The 17481-nt window shown below is 39.1% G+C and overlaps 1 protein-coding gene across 15 annotated transcripts in view; it reads left to right on the top strand.

The window, feature by feature from the left end:
• Positions 1–17481, top strand: part of PKHD1 (PKHD1 ciliary IPT domain containing fibrocystin/polyductin) — a 553193-nt gene that overhangs the window by 48891 nt on the left and 486821 nt on the right. For all 15 annotated transcript variants that reach the window (XR_012517272.1, XR_012517273.1, XM_074397885.1 and 12 more), the window contains 5 exons: positions 5385–5515; positions 7637–7772; positions 12406–12601; positions 12849–12916; positions 14532–16139. Coding sequence is in view for 13 of the 15 variants with exons in the window: in XM_074397885.1 (XP_074253986.1) it covers positions 5385–5515; positions 7637–7772; positions 12406–12601; positions 12849–12916; positions 14532–16139 (2139 nt within the window). In the remaining 2 variants the exon portion in view is untranslated. The remainder of the gene's footprint in view (positions 1–5384; positions 5516–7636; positions 7773–12405; positions 12602–12848; positions 12917–14531; positions 16140–17481) is intronic.

Raw genomic sequence — 17481 nt, 5'->3', positions numbered from 1 at the left:
GGAAGGGGATGAAGAGAGACGGAGTGAATGGTTGTGATGGGATGGTCATTGACATTGAAGGAATGACATGAGAAGCCTTAGAGAAGGGAGATATGGGTGAAGTGAAGGAATAAATTCTGGGAAAATCTTGGAGAAGACAGTTCAAGTCAGAAAGAACATCAAATGACAAGGTATCTTGAGTCACAGTGAGCCTGGCTTGTTCTAAAAATGCTATGGAGGTTGCCATGGCTGGTGTAGATTGAGTGAGGGGAGAGTGGTAGAAGAAGACCCAGAGCAGATTATATGATCTTGGAGGATATGAATGGCCCTCAGCTTGCTCAGCTTTTATTCTGAGTGAGATGGTGGCCATTGAGGATTTCAAGTGAAGTGACATGATCTGACTTAGGCTGCTGTGTGAGAACTTACTGTAGGGAGGCAAAGATGAAACCAGCAAGACCAGTTAGGAGGGTATGACAGACGTCCAAGGGAGAGAGAATGTTGGCTTGGCCTAGGGTAGTATATCTTAGAAGTGAGTAGAAAGATTTTATTTTCTTTACCCATAGGATCTCTTTTTTAACTTAAAAAATTGAGATGTAATTCCCATATCATAAAACTCATTTTTAAAGTGTAAACTCAGCAGTCTTCAATATATTCACAAAGTTGTATACCTTGCCACCATCTGATTTGACAACACTTTTATCACTCTGGAGAGAAACCTGTATACATTAGTAGTAACTCACTGTTTCTCCCTCTTCCCAATCCCTGGGAACCACAGATCTATTTTCTGTCTAAATGAATTTGCCTATTTTAGACATTTAATATAAACAAAATAAAGCAATATGTGACCTTTTGCATCTGGCTTCTCTACTTAGCATGATATTTTTGAGGTTCATGTGTGTTGTAACATGTATCAGTACTTTATTCAGTTTTATGACTAAACAGTATTACATGGTATGGATATACCATGTTTTGTTTTCCATTCATCTCATCATGTGCATTTGAATTGTTTCCACTTTTTGGTTATTATAAATAGGCTGCTATGAATATTTGTATACAAGGATTTGTGTGAATATATGCTTTCAGTTCTTTTGGGTATATATCTAAAAATGGAATTGCTGAGTCAAACATAAATTCCATGTTTAAGTTCTTAAAGAATTGCCAAACTGTTTCCAAAATGGCTTCATAATTTACATTCCTACTAGCAATATAAGAAGGTTCCAAAATGTATTAGTTCATTCTTTCACTGCAATAAAGAACTACCTGAGACTGGAAAGTTTATAAAGAAAAGAGGTGTAATTGACTCACAGTTCAGCCGGTTGTACAGGAGGCATGGCTGCGGAGGCCTCAGGAAACTAACAATCATGGCGGAAGATGACATCTTCACATGGCGACAGGAGAGAGAGAGCAAAGGAGATGTGCTATGCATTTTTAAACAACCAGATTTTGTGAGAACTCACTATCACAAGAATAGCAAGAGGGAAATCTGCCCCCATGATCCAATCACCTCCCACCAGGACCCTCCCCCAAAACATTGGGAATTACAATTTGATATGAGATTTAGGTGAGGACCCAGAGCCAGGACATATCACAATATTTCCACACCTTCATCAGCACTTACTATTATTTTTCATAGTAGCCATCTTAATGGGCATGAGGTGATACTTCATTGTGGTTTTGATTTTTCTAATGACTAATGACTAGAGATGCTGAGTATCTTTTCATGTGCTTATTGGCAATTTATACATCTTTGTAGAAATGCTTATTCAAATCTTGCCAATTTGTAAATTGGGTTGTCATTTTATTGATGAGGTGTAAGAGTTCTTAAAGTATTTTGGATCCTAATCACTTATCAGATAAGTAATTTGGAAATACTTTCTTTCCTTTTGTGAGTTGCCTTTTCACTTTTTTCAAATAGTGTTATTTGAAGCACACGTTTTTATTTTGGTGAAGTTCTGTTTATATTTGTTGTTATTGCTTGTACTTTTGGTGTTAATATCTAAGAAACTATTGCCTAATCCAATGTCACAAAGATTTATGCCCATGTTTTCTTCTGAGTATTTTATAGTTTTGGCTCTTATATGGGTGCCTGATTCATTTTGAGTTAATTTTTATACATGGTATGAGGTAGGGGTCTGTGTTAGTTTGCTAGTGCTGCTGTAATCAGGTATTACAAACTGGCTGGATTAAACAACAAAAATTTATTGTCCCACAGTTCTGGGGGCCAGAAGTCTGAGATTAAGGTGTCAGGAGGGTTGGTTCCTTCTGAACCAAACTTTGAGGAAGACTCTGTTCCATGTCTCTCTGTTAACTTCTTGTGTCTTACAGGCAATCTTTGGTGTTCCTTAGCTTATAGAACACTGCCCCAATCTCTGCCTTCATGTTCACACAATCTTCTCTCTGTGTCTTGTTTGTGTCTAAATTTCCACCCCCTCCCCCTTTTTTTTGAGACTGAGTCTCACTTTCACCCAGGCTGGAGTGCAGTGGCAGAATCTTGGCTCACTGCAACCTTCACCAACAGGTTCAAGCAATTCTCCTGCCTCAACCTCCCAAGTAGCTGGGACTACAGACAGGCACCACCATGCCTGCCTAATTTTTTATATTTTTAGTAGAGATGGGGTTTCACCATGCTGGCCAGGCTGGTCTTGAACTTCGGACCTTGTGATCTGCCTGCCTCACCCTCCCAAAGTGCTGAGATTACAGGTGTGATCCACAGCGCCTGGCCCATATCTTCCTTTTTTATAAAGACACCAGTCATATTGGATTAGGGCCTTATTGTTTTTTTAGTATGACCTCATCTTGATTTAACTAATTGCATCTGCTAAGATCCCATTTCTGAATAAGGTCACATTTGGAGTTATTGGGAGCTAGGGTAATAACATAAATTTTGGTGGGGATGTGGGAGACAGGGTCAAACTTTATTATTTTGTATGTATGTAGTTGTCCCATTTTGTACATGTGTGAAAATATTATTAGTAGCATAATTTCTTAGACGTTGAATTGCTGGGCCAAGAGGTTATATGCATTAAACATTTTGATAAATATCAAAATATTCTCTTTAGAGATTGCATGATTTATTATCTATGCAGCAATGCATATGAGTTTATTTACCACATTTTACTAACATGGTGTGTTCCCAACTTTTTCAATATTTACTCATTTTGTAGGAGAAAAAGAATATTTCATTGTAGTTTTAATTTGCATTGATTTTATTGAGAAATTGAATATTTTTTCTTGTGTTTAAGGGCACTGAGTTTATTTTTCAGTGAAGTGTCTGTTTATTTCCTTAGTCCTTTTTTTCCCAATGGGGTTACTGTTCGTTCTTACTGATTTTTAAGAGCATTTTATGTATTAAGAATATTTGCTCTTTTTTTTTGAGATGGAGTTTCACTCTTGTTACCCAGGCTGGAGTGCAGTGGCGCAATCTCGGCTCACCGCAACCTCTGCCTCCTGGGTTCAGGCAATTCTCCTGCCTCAGTCTCCTGAATAGCTGGGATTACAGGCACGCACCACCATGTCCAGCTGATTTTTTGTATTTTTGGTAGAGACGGGTTTTCACCATGTTGACCAGGATGGTCTTGATCTCTTGACCTCGTGATCCACCTGCCTTGGCCTCCCAAAGTGCTGGGATTACAAGCATGAGCCACCACGCCTGGCTATTTGCTCTTTATTATCATTTTTCTCTGTTTTACATTTTGGCAATTCATAAATATTTTTTAATTTTACGTAATAAAATATATCTTCCTTTTATGGCTTTAGGACTTGTAAATAGTATAGACTTTGCAACTCTGAAATTATGTGAAAATAAAAATTCTGCCATGTTTCCTTCTAGTTAAAAAACTTCTTTTTATGTATAAGTATTTGATAAATTGGAAATTTATTTCGGTGAAGCATAGGAGGTAGAAATTCAGATTTAGTTTTTTCAGTGACATTTACTCATTGTATTTACTGAATAAATAATCCATTTATTTTGCACTTAGGCAAAATGTCACTTGCATCATATCCTATAGCCTCATATTGATCTGCATTTCTTTCTGAACTATATTTTACCACATAGTTGATACCATAGGTATTGTATAAGATATTTTAATATCTGGCAGAAGACCTCTTTACACTTATTTTTAAAATTTTGTTTTCTGGCTATTCTTGTTTATTTTTCATTAAACTGAAGAATCAGCTTGTCTGATTACAAATTCTGTTTATACATTTATTGAAATTGCATTGATGCTTGAATTTACAAAGATATGTCACTTTTATGGCGTTCACTCTTTTGATCCATTTGTTTTCATTTTCTTATGTAAGTTTTAATCCATCCATTAAGTTCTTCAATAGCATTTCAAAGATTATTTTTCAATTATTTTTTATCTTCTTAAGTTAGTTTTTTGTGAAGTTTGTTTCCAGATATTGCATCTGTTGTATCATGATTGTCTATTGCTCTTAGTTATGCATTTAACTTCAGGGTATTAGTCCACCGGAGTCATACTGTCCTCAAAGGTTTTCATCAGGTTTTGTAGATTTCCCTTTCTGTCCCTGACATGCCTGAAGATAATGTTGCTTCCGCACCCCTCGCCACCCTCAAGAGGTGCAAGGCTCTATTTGGTGGCCTCACAGCCTCTCTTGTGTCACCATCTGGGGAGATGGCAGACCAGAATCATCATGATACATCAGCTAGATCAAAGGCTGCTTCTCCCTATTAAAATGTGTGCCATGATAGCAGAACTGGAGCCAATTCTATTCTTGCTGACATCTGCAGGGAAGATATGGGGGTTTCCGTGGTTGCTCTTTAGCGGTCAGTAGAGAAATTCTGGTGGCAGTGGGTGGTGATGCCAGTCATTTCTGTATTTTCATAGTGACCTGAACCTAGTATTGTGTAGTGTCAAATCATAAAGCTGGAAGAACTAACACTATTATTTAAAGATGAGGAAAATGCTGACCCTTCAGCTCAGGGATCATAGTACAAAGACCTGCTTAAAGTGGCTGAGCAATCTGGGGCCCTGACCCTGACTCTCAGCCACCGTTCCTTCTATGATGGTTTGTTACACTTGGTTTCTTAGGAAAAGAGTATGTTTTATAGGATTGCAGGAATAATATTTAAAATCTAGGGCAGGAAGAGTTTTCAGAGACTACTACCTGCCTGTTCTGTCTCATGGCATGATCGTGTCCCTGTTTTACTCTTAAAGGTCTCCAGGATGCAGGACTACCTCTCTCTGCTCTCCTGTCACTATTTCTCCCTTTCTATATGATAGTTGATGTATTTAACTCTAGTTTTGTCCTGCAGTTTGAGCATTGCCTTTGTTTTGACTGAGAAGTTTTATATTTTAATTTCGCTTTATCCATCTTGTGCAGAATTAATTTTTGTCTGCTTGTATGATTGGTGATTCCATATGAATATGCTGTTTTTGTTACAGGGGGGCTCTGGGCCACCATCCGAGGCTCTAGTTTGGAAGGCGTTAGCCTGGTATTATTTGGATCTTACTCGTGTGCCATCAATGTCACTATAAGCAATTCAAGCAGAATTCAGTGCAAAGTTCCACCCAGGGTAAGTGGATTCATTTGATATCTCTTTCTCTCTGGATGGGTGACTGCTATTAATATAACATTTTCAGTGAATCACTTCTTAGAACTAAATTAACGGATGTAAACTTCTCGTCATGATAGTATGCTTGCAGTAGTTATATTGTCTGTTTTGCTATGAAGTGGGAAACAAACACTAATGGAGCTTGTAATTAACGTCAATTAATTTATTTAAAAAAAAAGGCAACCAGGCAGTTCTGGTTATGAGTATTAGTGACACATAACAAATAAATTTATCTAGTGTACATTCTGGGTGTTGCCTTGCAAGCCTTATATATCTTGATATCTCTCTTCTCTATTAAGCAAACAACAAAGTTTTCACTGGCAATTTTGTTTTCTAGCATGGATATAAATTGTAGAACTTAGAAACTTCTAGAATGTGTGATTCCTAAGAAATATCTTCCTAGTTATTCTCCATTCCTTCCTTTTCCCCTTAAAAACAAGTTCTCGAGTGCTTCCTTTTCTTTCAATTAGTGCTATATCATGGCCTATCAAGGGATTTGAGTCTGGGCCTTTCTCTGGTGCTGCTGGGGAAGAGTCACACTCACAACTGCTGTTGAACTTTCTATTGAGAGTTGACTTAAGCAGTATCAACATTCTTAGCACACTCATGACCCCACAATAAAGATCCCCTGGGAGATAAGTTTCAAAATATTCTTTGATCACTAGTCCCACGTTTTAATCTCATCTGGTTCCTTAAATATTATGAAAAGCTAGCTTTTATATGTAAACTACATTCAATTCCAATATGTGATTGTACTCTAATTTGTTTAACTATTCCCTATTACTGGACATTTAGATAATTTTTAAATATTTCTTACTGTAAACAACAGGACTTTAATCATCCTAATAACTATGTTTTGGGGTCACATTTATTTTCTCAGGATAAATTAATCTAAATTCTAAAGCTTTTGATATGCAGTATCCAGTTGTCTGAAATTCCCTTTCAAATTATACTCCCACCATCATTGTGCAAGTGTCTGATTTTTGGCATGTTGGCCAATACTGGGTTATCACTTTATTATTTTAATATATATTTACCATTTTAATGGGTAAGATATGTACTGCTTAATTTTTTTTTACCAGAGAAAATAAACATTAATAAAAAGCAAATTTTACTTTTGATCCAAGTGATAGATGCATAGGTTAAAAGGAAAATAGTAAGTTATGCCCTCCTGCCCCTCTTCTCCGTTCTTCAAGTCCCCTTTCCTAAATCAACCACTTTAATTCTTTTGAATATAGTTATAATACCATATTTATATTAAATCAAACATGTTTACATTATTATAACTATTTAAATGATGCTGACAGAACCAGGAAATATATTTTTTTCTTTTATAGTTCTTTGTTTTTTTCCCCCTAGAGTTCATGTTTTATTTTCTAAACATGTCTTTCTCATAAGTAAAATCCACCTTTTTTAAAAAAAGTTCCATCATTATCAGTTATTCATTTTCCTTGAAGCCATCTCTGTTCTCCTGTTTCAATCTAGCCTAGTTGTTTTCTAGATTTATTTTACATATTTCATCCTAATGCTCACTTTAATTGCATTATTGGGTAGAGTCACTGTTTCTTGGATTTCGTGTGTGTGTGTGTATGTGTGTGTGTGTGTGTGTGTGTGTAACTTTAAATTAATTATTTTGTAAGATAATAACCATAAGAAACATCGTTTGAAAGAGTGTGCTGTAGGGAAATTTTCTGAGTTGTCACATGCCTGAAAGGTACTCTTATATTTAATGAGTAGTTTAGCTAGGTATAGACATTTATTTGAAATTGCCATATTTTTGCAGAAACAATTTGTGTGTGAATTGTAAATCATTATTATTTACCCCTCAGAGCATGTCTTTATGCATCGAACACTGCACTTGCTTACTAGTCCAAGCACTTAGCATTCTGTGCATGGGGGACAGCATGGGAAGGGTATGCAGGATTGGGAGGAAGGGAGAGACTTGGAAGTAGCAAATATACTCTTTAAAAACAACTTTCTTAAAATCAACTTTTAAAACTAATTCCGTGTGGACTTCTCTTCCCTCAGTCAGTCCTACTTTAAAATAACACTGAGGTTTAATTTTTAAAATTGATTTTTCAGGGGAAAGATGGACACATTGTGAATGTGACTGTGATCAGAGGGGATTATTCTGCAGTTCTTCCTGGAGCATTTACATATGTCTCTTCCTTAAATCCAGTTATTGTGACTCTGAGCAGAAACACAAGCAACATAGCAGGTAAAATATGTGATACTGCTAGATATTTTTCTTCTTGGAGCATTGATCCTATAAAAAGGGCAATCAATGTCCTGTGAAATTTATTGTATTTTGAATTGAAGTTTTTTCCTCAAAACTAGGAGATTGCTGTTTTCATTGTAGCCATCATCAAATTAATCTCCTGATACTGCTTTTTCATCTGTAAAATAGAACCATTGTACAGATGGGACCATTTCCATCATGAAAAGAATGTGGGAATTCACAAGTTGCAATTCAAAATATGTTTCTCAAGCATTTAGTATGTGTGAATAATGATAGCATAAACATATAATGGACTTAATCCTTGCCACTAATTTATAGGATTATTAGTTTCAATTTACAGATAAGAAAATTAAGAAATAGAGAGAATAAGTAATTTGTCTAAGGTTTGAACACAGGTCATCTGTTTATATGTACCAAGTACTTATCTACTTGTAGTTAACTGTAAAACACCGTTTTTTGACAACAAGTTCTATTGTAGCAGTTATTTAATAGGATTAGAGAATAGGATGTTCTGATTAACTAAGAATTCTTGTTTCTTTAGACATCCTATGTATAAAGAGTGGATTAGTTAGCACCAACTACATGAGATAATTTTTCTTTGATGAATCAGAGGATATTACAGGTTAGAATTATAATAATTTATTATTATGTAATACCATATAGATTTGGAAGAATAGTAAGTAATTTCCCTTTCTGGTGAGCTGAATGCCAGATAACAGGGTTTGCGGTAGCCATATCTAAGGGTTTATTATAAAAAGACCATCATATTTCCCAAAGAAAAAGCGTGAACTCAATTTTTCTGGTACTATTTTCATTTTCCATAGCTCAAGAGTACATAAATAAAGAGAAGTGTCCTTTAGCTTCCAATATTATTCAGCTCAGATAGTGCAGAAGAAGAATTTGCTGCCTCAGGCAACTGAAGTGTGTAAAATTCCTCAGTGGTATAGATTCTTCCCAATGAGGTAGGAAAGGGAGGGGAGACCTCAATGTTATATTCAGATTTCAGTAACTTTGGCTTTTAATAAAATTCCTTACCTGTAATGAAAAGAATAAATATGTTGTATCAGTACCTCAGAGACATCTAGGATTAGCTTGACAATGGACCAAGAACTCCAGAAGTTATGTTGGTGATATACACAATGCAATGCATTCTTTTCAAAATTTATACTGGCATTTAAGTCTTCCTATAAGCAGAATAAAGAAGAACATGTTACAAAATTCACAAAGTGTAGTAGCCTTATGGGGATGCCTCTTTTAAGTTGGAGCGTTACACATTTCCATCCAAGAGATGATGCTGCTGATGATGGTGAGGCTGAGATGAAATGAAAATAAAAGCATAAGAAGGACCAAGGATCGGGGTGGCGATGAATTTGACGTACAGGACCATTAGTGTTGGTTTTGCAGTCAGGAAAAATGGGATCTGCATGAATCCAAGCTCAACCACTTGTTATAAAGAATAACTTTCAAGAAATTAAATTTAACAGAATTTGAACAAAGAACAATGGTAACCCTTAGAACCAGAAGAGATTCGGAGAGCTGCACTATGCCACATGGGCAGGCAGCATTTATAGACAGAAAATGGAAGTGAGGCCTGAGGCCAGAAACAGCTTGATGGGTTACAGCTTTCTGTTTGCCTTATTGGAGCATGGTCTGATCATTTGATAGCCTGTGATTCACTGAGGCTCAGCTAGTTCGAGGCTTTTGGTTTATCTCAAAGTTGAGTTCAGTTCCGTGTGTAGAGACTCAAGGTACAGAGATAGCCTTAGGCCACATTTAGTTTAACTTACCATACTCCTTGGGCAAGATATTTCACTTCCTTTATCTTCAGTTTCTTCATTTCGTAGTTGAAAACAATTCTTTCAAGGTAATCATGAAAATAGGAGAAAAAGCAGGTAAAAGTACTCAGCCCAGGAACTGGCATAGAGTAAGCATCCAATAAATCTTGGTTGAAGTGAAGACCCTCATTCTTCCAGATATCAAATGCTTTGTAAATGAGCTAAAGGTGGGCCCTGCCTGTTGGCCCTATGTTGTTTTACTTCTGCATAGCATCATAGGATCTATTAGCTCAAAAGTCCCCCAATACTAAATTCAAACTTTTACCCATCCAGTTGTTTTTGATGTAGCCAAAATAAGCATATTTTCAGCCATTTAAAATCCTCTTGCTTTGCATGCCCTGTAAAACTGCGTGCATCAGTCAGCCATAGGTAAGAAAACCTGGGGCTATAAAATACCCTAAGCCACGGATGCCATTGGAGCTCTCTCCCAGAGGTTACCCACCAGGCTGTTGAGTGACATCATCTGGACACAGAACCCCCATCTCTCATCTTCCCACCCTCTCCCAGTTCCTGTGCCTTCCTCCCTTTCTGGATGGTGGTCCTATACTGTTGCCCCTGGAAGGTCTCATGCTGGGAGACTTCCTCCTCCTCTGTGAATCTGTCAAAATATCACCCAAATAATGCTTGTTTTCTGCTACTGCCACTTCACAGTCGTATCTTTTTCCTTGGTCAGCACTGAAATTCCTTGTACTCACTGCACTGAAGCTTCAGACTTCCCAGTAGAGACTGGGAAGACATGCAGCCAAGAGAATGCAGAGTGAGGAAGAAAATGAAGTTAATTGATGACATTTTGTGTTCTGTATCATGCCAGATACTTTCCCAGGATATCTAACCTAATCCTTACAACAAACCACATGGGCTGAGCTTTATTAACCATGTTATTGATGAAAAGTCCAAGGCTTTGGGAGCTGTAAGTAAGTCACCCAAATTCACAGAGGTAGTAAAATGGCAATATCAAGGATTTGAATGCAGATTCATAGTCTTCGCACCATACCACTTCGCTCTTTTGTGACTTTTCTCTTTCAAGCAACCTCTTTCTCCTCCTCATCTAACTGGCAGTGGCATCCCATAGACACTGGCTCTGCAGGGGTCCTCAAATGATGCAGGCTAAAGGAGCTAGAGATGCTCTAGCCCAAGCCATGTCTCAGTGGCCACACTGGGACAAAGAAAAGGTAAAGACATTTGTTTCTCTTATGCTGTTACACACTTGATTTGGTCCACTTCATTAAGACTAAAAATGTCGGCAGACAGGATTTCTCCCTCCCCATCTTTTCAATTTATCTTATAGGCTGGAAGAATACTTTCAGTCATATCTTTTCTTTGCTTCGAACTCTTTGCGGTCACTACCGTTCACTGAGTTAAGCAGACTTCCCTCTGGCTTGGCTTTCTTGGTCTTCGGCCCTAGAGCTACCATCAACTTGACCTATCCCTACAACAAACCCCTACCAACCCTTTTCTCTAAGGGGGGCTTATCATTTATCTAAAGATAAATTTACCTAAAGATAAATCGAAACTTTCTTTTTGGATGTATCTTTCAAACTCCAATTCACCTATTCAACCTTTCCTGATATGCTGATGTGATTCGAGCAATCCCAGTGCTTAATTTTTACCACTCTTATAGTATATATATTTACTGAACCGATTGTGTCGCCTATTTTACTATCATTGTGGCTTCTTTGAGGGCAGGGTCTTTGTTTAACTTATCTTGTGCTCCTTGCAGCATCTTCCTCATGATACTCAATACATATTTGAGTTAAAAGAAATTGCATTAAAGTGTTCATAGTGTGCACATTTTAATAGAGTTGCTAATTAAACTAAAAAGGCATCGAAATGTAAGCCAGAAGACTGGGCTCAGGCCTTGACTTTAATTATTAATTAAATTAAATTATTATTTATTAAATAAATAATATTAAATTATTAATAGTTATGAGGCTGTGGCTGCTGAACTTAGTTTCTTCAAATGCAAAATGCCACTCATATTAATTGGCCCATATAAATCATCAGGATAGTATGTGGACCAAGTGGGATAACCCAGATACATGAGAGTACTCTGTCAGTTGTGAACCACTAAACTCATGTGTGGCATTACTGTATGGTTCAGTGCACACTCATGATATAGCTTCAGATCTCTACCAGTAGAAAAGTGGAGGTTAGGAAACCAATACGTGGTGCTATTTGCTGGTTATGAAGACCGGTAACTCTGCAAACTACTTGATTTGCCTTTGCGTGTAAATAAGTTAATGTCTCTTTAATACGATTGTCCTGCCAGTTTTTGTTTTTATACCATTGAGGTTATAGGCCGTATCTCTGACAAAAGAGTTGTTATGCCAGGCAAGGTAGCTTACCCCTGTAATCCCAGCACTTTAGGAGATTGAGGTGGGCAGATTATTTGAGCCCAAGAGGTTGAGATCAGCTTGGGCAACATGACAAAACCCTGTCTCTACTAAAAAATACAAAAATTAGCTGGGTATAGTGGCACATGCCTGTAATCCCAGCTACTTGGGAGGCTGAGGTGGGAGGATTGCTTGAGCCCAGGAGGTTGAGGCTGCAGTGAGCCAAGATTGCACCACAGCACTCCAGCCTGGGCAACAGAATGAGACCTGTCTTAAAAAAAAGTTGTCAGAAGTTTCTCAAAAAATTTAGATTTGCATCAAAACTTGCAGTATTATGTATGGGGCTGACTGTGTATTTAATCCAAAAAGATAGTTTTAGAATTGAATAGGTGGTTGAGCCCACAAACTCACATCTTGGAGGCTAATGGACTTTTCTCTACACAGGCGGTGAAACTCTGGTCATCGGAGTGGCATTGCTGGTGAACTGCACAGATTTGGATGTGGAAGTCCACATCCAGGATGCCTTGGCTCCGGTTCACACGCAGGCAGCTTGGGGCCTGGAGGTGGCACTGCCACCACTGCCAGCTGGCCTCCACGGGATTTCTGTCTCTATCAATGGGGTCAGCATTCGCTCACAAGGGTGAGGTGGCCACTTGCATTTATTTTAGTTTTGTTTGATGGTCTAGCACTCAGCTAGGTAATTCTAGTTTTGAGTTAGGTCTTTCCTCTGAAGTTAAGGGTTAAATGCATGAATATCGTAACATTTGAACAAATCTTAGAGACCTTACAGACAGTTTTCCCTTCTCCCCAAAATACATATGGCTCTTCTGGCTTACTCTTTCTTATCTCCATCAGCTATTTCCTAACCATCTCCCTATCTTCTATAGGGTTGATCTCCACATCCAGTATATCACAGAAGTTTTCAGCATTGAGCCTTGCTGTGGGTCCCTCCTGGGTGAGTGGCTCTGATGTATGTGACTGTTATCAAGTATCCAGAAATTCTATTAGCTGGATTCAGATTTTGTTTCAGGATTAATTTGCTGGTGATGTTGGAGAGAGGGGAAACAGGAGAGAGACTTTCCTCAGGCTCCAGGAACTGAGGGGTGTTTCTAAAAGGGTGTCAAAACTTGATGATTCCTTTGCTCAGGAAATTATGGAATTTTTTATGACAAAGAGATGTGCCTGCTTTTTCTTTTTCTTCTTTCTTTTTTTTTGAGATCGAGTTTCACTCTTGTCGTCCAGTCTGGAGTGCAATGGTGCCCACTCGGCTCACTGCAATGTCTGCTTCCTAGGTTAAAGTGATTCTCCAACTTCAGTCTCCCAAGTAACTGGGATTACAGGTATCTGCCATCATGCCTGGCTAATTTTTGTATTTTTAGTAGAGATGGCGTTTCACCATGTTGGCCAGGCTGGCTTCGAACTCCTGACCTTACGTGATCTGCTCCCCTCGGCCTCCCAAAGTGCTAGGATTACAGGCATAAGCCACCGTGCCTGGCTGAGATGTGCCTGTTTTTCTAATGAAAAGAGGATGAAGTGTCTGATGGGTGGGACTCTAGGGCAGATATGAGGAAAACAAGGGCAGCATGTCTTTCATTCACCGTTTAGATGCTGTGTGTGCAAAGAGGGAAGGAATAAGTCTGTGGGTCTTCACTTTCTGAGAGGGATACAGATGAAGGACTCAGAAATAGTCAGAAATACACATGCTGATATGGGAAATGGAAGAACAAGACAAATAGAGCAATCTCTAAAACTATTTTCAGAAAAAATGGAACGCAATCTAGTGGCATGTGAATGATCACTGTGATCATGTGCTAAGATAGCACATTATCCTTTTTGAGTATAGTAAAATCCTCTTAAAAGCTGCGTTGCACAGTTTGGTTATGCTGTGGGTCATCTTGCTCCAATCCTATCCTGAAGATGGGGTTTGATCTTTGGTGGCCTCTCTACTGGAGAGTAAGGCAGATTCTATGAAGGTAGCAGCAAAGTCTCCAGCATGATTCAATGATTTTTAATATATCTCTCATATACATGGAATATAGAATATATGGTATAATAAATAGAATATATTAGAATATATAATATATGAAATATTGGAATATTATATAGAACAACATAGAAGATAGAAAATTTCAATGAATTTGACTTTTCATTAGTATATAAGTTGAATGTATACAGAATAATGTACAAATAGTCAATATATGGCATACGGGATAATATGTCCAATAATATAACACATAATAAGAAGACTAAGAAACTTGATTTTTCATTAGTTTGTAAGTTGATTGAAGTGGTGGCTTCTAGGATATACAAAGGTACTGGAAAAGTTTGTGTTAATGATGTCCTTCCTATATAACCATTTATATTATTTTACTGTTATGTGAATTTGCCACATCTGACTCCTGTCCAAATAATCACAAATTAAACATTGGTGGGGATGAGAAAAAATAACTGAGGTTTCACTAACACGTGCCCTACCTTCTGCTTAATTGCCCTGGGACTTTCATGGGTGCTTTGAGTTCTTAATTCAGAATATCAGCTGTAATGTTTTGTTTTCTATATTCATACCTTAGGAGGGACCATCCTCAGCATCTCAGGAATAGGCTTCAGCAGGGACCCAGCTTTGGTTTGGGTACTTGTGGGCAATCGGTCCTGTGATATTGTGAACCTAATGGAGGCGAGCATCTGGTGTGTAACCCCGCCAGCCCCCCAGATGCCCCATGCAGGCACTTCCACTGTCCCAGCTGCCGTGGAGATCTGGGCTGGCAACAGGTCCTTCACCCGTGGTCCTTCACCAAGCTTGGTGGGGAACAGTTTCACCTTCACGTATGAAGCAGCGGCAACACCGCTCGTCACTGCCCTGCAAGCAGAAATCACAAATAGCAGCCTGCGTCTGCGTGTGGGAGGAAGTAACCTCTCCAACTCAGTCATCCTCCTGGGTAGGCTGAACTGCGATGTTGATACAGAGTCCTTCCAGAGCAACGCGAGCCTGTCTGGATGCTCCATCCCTCTTCACAGTCTGGAGGCGGACATCTATCCTCTCCAAATACGTCACAAGCAGATGGGATTTGCTAATAGGTCTGCAGTGCCCCAGCCATTTGCAGTGATGCCTCTGATAATGGCCATTGTCCCATCGCAGGGCTCGGTGTGCGGTGGGACCATATTAACTGTGAGAGGGTTGCTTTTTAACTCTAGAAGGAGGTCAGTTCGGGTTGATCTGTCGGGTCCTTTTACTTGTGTGATTTTGCATTTGGAAGACCGTACCATTCTCTGCCAGGTTAGCCTGGCAGGTGACCCCTTACTTGGAGCTTCCTTCACCATGAATGTCACAGTCCTGGTCAATGGGCTAACCAGTGAGTGTCAGGGCAATTGCACTTTCTTCATGCAGGAAGAGGCAAGTCCTGTTATGAACGCCTTGACCACAAACACCAGTGGGTCACTGACTACTGTGCTGATGAGGGGTCAGAGGTTAGGCACCACAGCTGATGAGCTGATGGTGTTTGTGGATGATCAACTTCCTTGCAATGTAACTTTTTTAAATGCAAGCCACGTGGCATGCCAGATGAGAGACTTGGCCCCAGGACTCCACTACCTGTCAGTTTTTTATGCAAGAAATGGATATGCTTGTACTGGTAATGTTTCCAGACACTTCTACATTACACCTCAAGTGTTTCATTATTTTCCTAAGAATTTCAGCATACATGGTGGAGGCCTCTTGACCATAGAGGGCACAGGCCTGAGAGGACAGAACACCACGTCTGTCTACATTGACCAGCAGGCCTGCCTGATGATGAACATTAGTGCTGAGCTCATCCAGTGCATTGTTCCCACAGGGAATGGCTCTGTTGCTCTGGGAATAGAGGTGGATGGACTTTTGTATCACATAGGAGTCGTTGGTTACAGCAATGCCTTTACCCCAGAACTGCTCTCTATTTCTCAGAGGGATGATATCTTAACCTTTACAGTGGCCCAGATCTCAGGAGCTGCAAACATTGACATTTTTATAGGGATGTCATCCTGCATGGGTGTCTCTGGCAACCACAGCGTTCTCCAGTGTGTGGTCCCTTCCCTTCCGGCCGGGGAGTACCACGTCAGAGCCTATGACTACATCAGAGGGTGGGCCTCATCTGTCCAGGTGTTCACCTCAAGAGTTATTATCACAGCTGTGACCAAGAACTTTGGTAAGTCAAGCAAGTTAGACGGTACACTTTCTTATGTAAATCAATTGGTAGCTCCTTTCACTTCTGGGAAGTAGAAAATTAACATGAATCTGCCTGATGGAAGGAAAGAGAAGCCCTAAGGCTTCTTACAATCCCAGTTCCTTCCTGAGGCTTGTCTTGGTTATGCTCTGTTTATGAAGCTATTTTTTGAATCAGTGAAATTGCACATATTCTCTAAATGTTTGATTGTATTTTAATTTGATGCATTAACTGGATTGGTGTTTTAAATTAAATGACACCATTTGTAAAGCTCATAATTTGATCATTTAAGAACATAAATCCCTTCACCTAGTTTTAGACCGTATCTGCCAATTTGCATTGTTTAAAATTTATTAAATGTGATTAATTTTTAATCATTTTATAATATTTCACAGGTGAAACTCATATTTCACCAATAATAAGCCAAATGCATAGAACAATTAAATGGGTTGAATTTTTTTCTCCCCTTAGATATACCAAAATTTGCCTAGCCATTTCTTCCAGTGAAGAATAGGTTTCAACTTCTGTTGACTTAAAGCCTTATTGCACTTGAGATAGCTCAAATTTGGTTGTGATTTATAAAGTATAGAAACAATTATAGAGACAGAATCTTAGACTGATGGAGTACTAAGTAAGTCATTTCCTAGAACAAATTTGGTCTCCGTTTGGTGGCACGCCGTGGGAACTGGGATTTGGCTCTGGTCTGTCCCTAATTTAGCTTATTTACACTTGACTTTCCTAAGACTCAGCTTCCTTATTTGATAAAGGAGTTTGGGCTCGATGATCCCCAAATTCCCCTTTCTACTCCCTAAGATTCCATGAGTTTTTATGATGGAAGAGCAGGGAAATAGGAAACGCGTCTTAAACAAAAAGCATTATTCTTGAGTTAGTCAGGTGGCTAAGTACCACTAGACTCTGTATCTCCTGTATCTTTTTTTTTTTTTTGGAAGTTGCAGCTCAAGAGAAGTTGTTTAATGCAAGAGGGGAGGTCTATACATCCTGGAGGAGCAGTTTGCTCCCCCTGGGGGTGGGGCAGAAGAAGGAGTAAGGAGGTCAGGGAAGAGGGAGGAGAAGAGGAGGAAGGGATAGGGCAGAAGTGAGGGAGGGAGACCCAGGCACTCAGGGAAGATGAAACAGCCCAGCTGGGCAGTTCCGCTTGTTGGTGATGACTAAGCATGGTTTTGCCTCAGTTTCCCCAGTGGCTTGAGATAAGAAGGTCCCCCGAGCATCGAGCTGGCCCACTCTCAGTCCTCCCAGTGGTCCTGCCTCAGCTCTGGTAGAAGAGTTCGCTGAATATCACCACGTAGCCCTCATAGACAAAGAT

Source organism: Saimiri boliviensis, chromosome 4 (genome assembly GCF_048565385.1).
Source record: "Saimiri boliviensis isolate mSaiBol1 chromosome 4, mSaiBol1.pri, whole genome shotgun sequence".
Classification (NCBI taxonomy): Eukaryota; Metazoa; Chordata; class Mammalia; order Primates; family Cebidae; genus Saimiri; species Saimiri boliviensis.
Note: the sequence above shows the minus strand (reverse complement) of the source record. Positions and strands in the feature narration are given on the sequence as shown.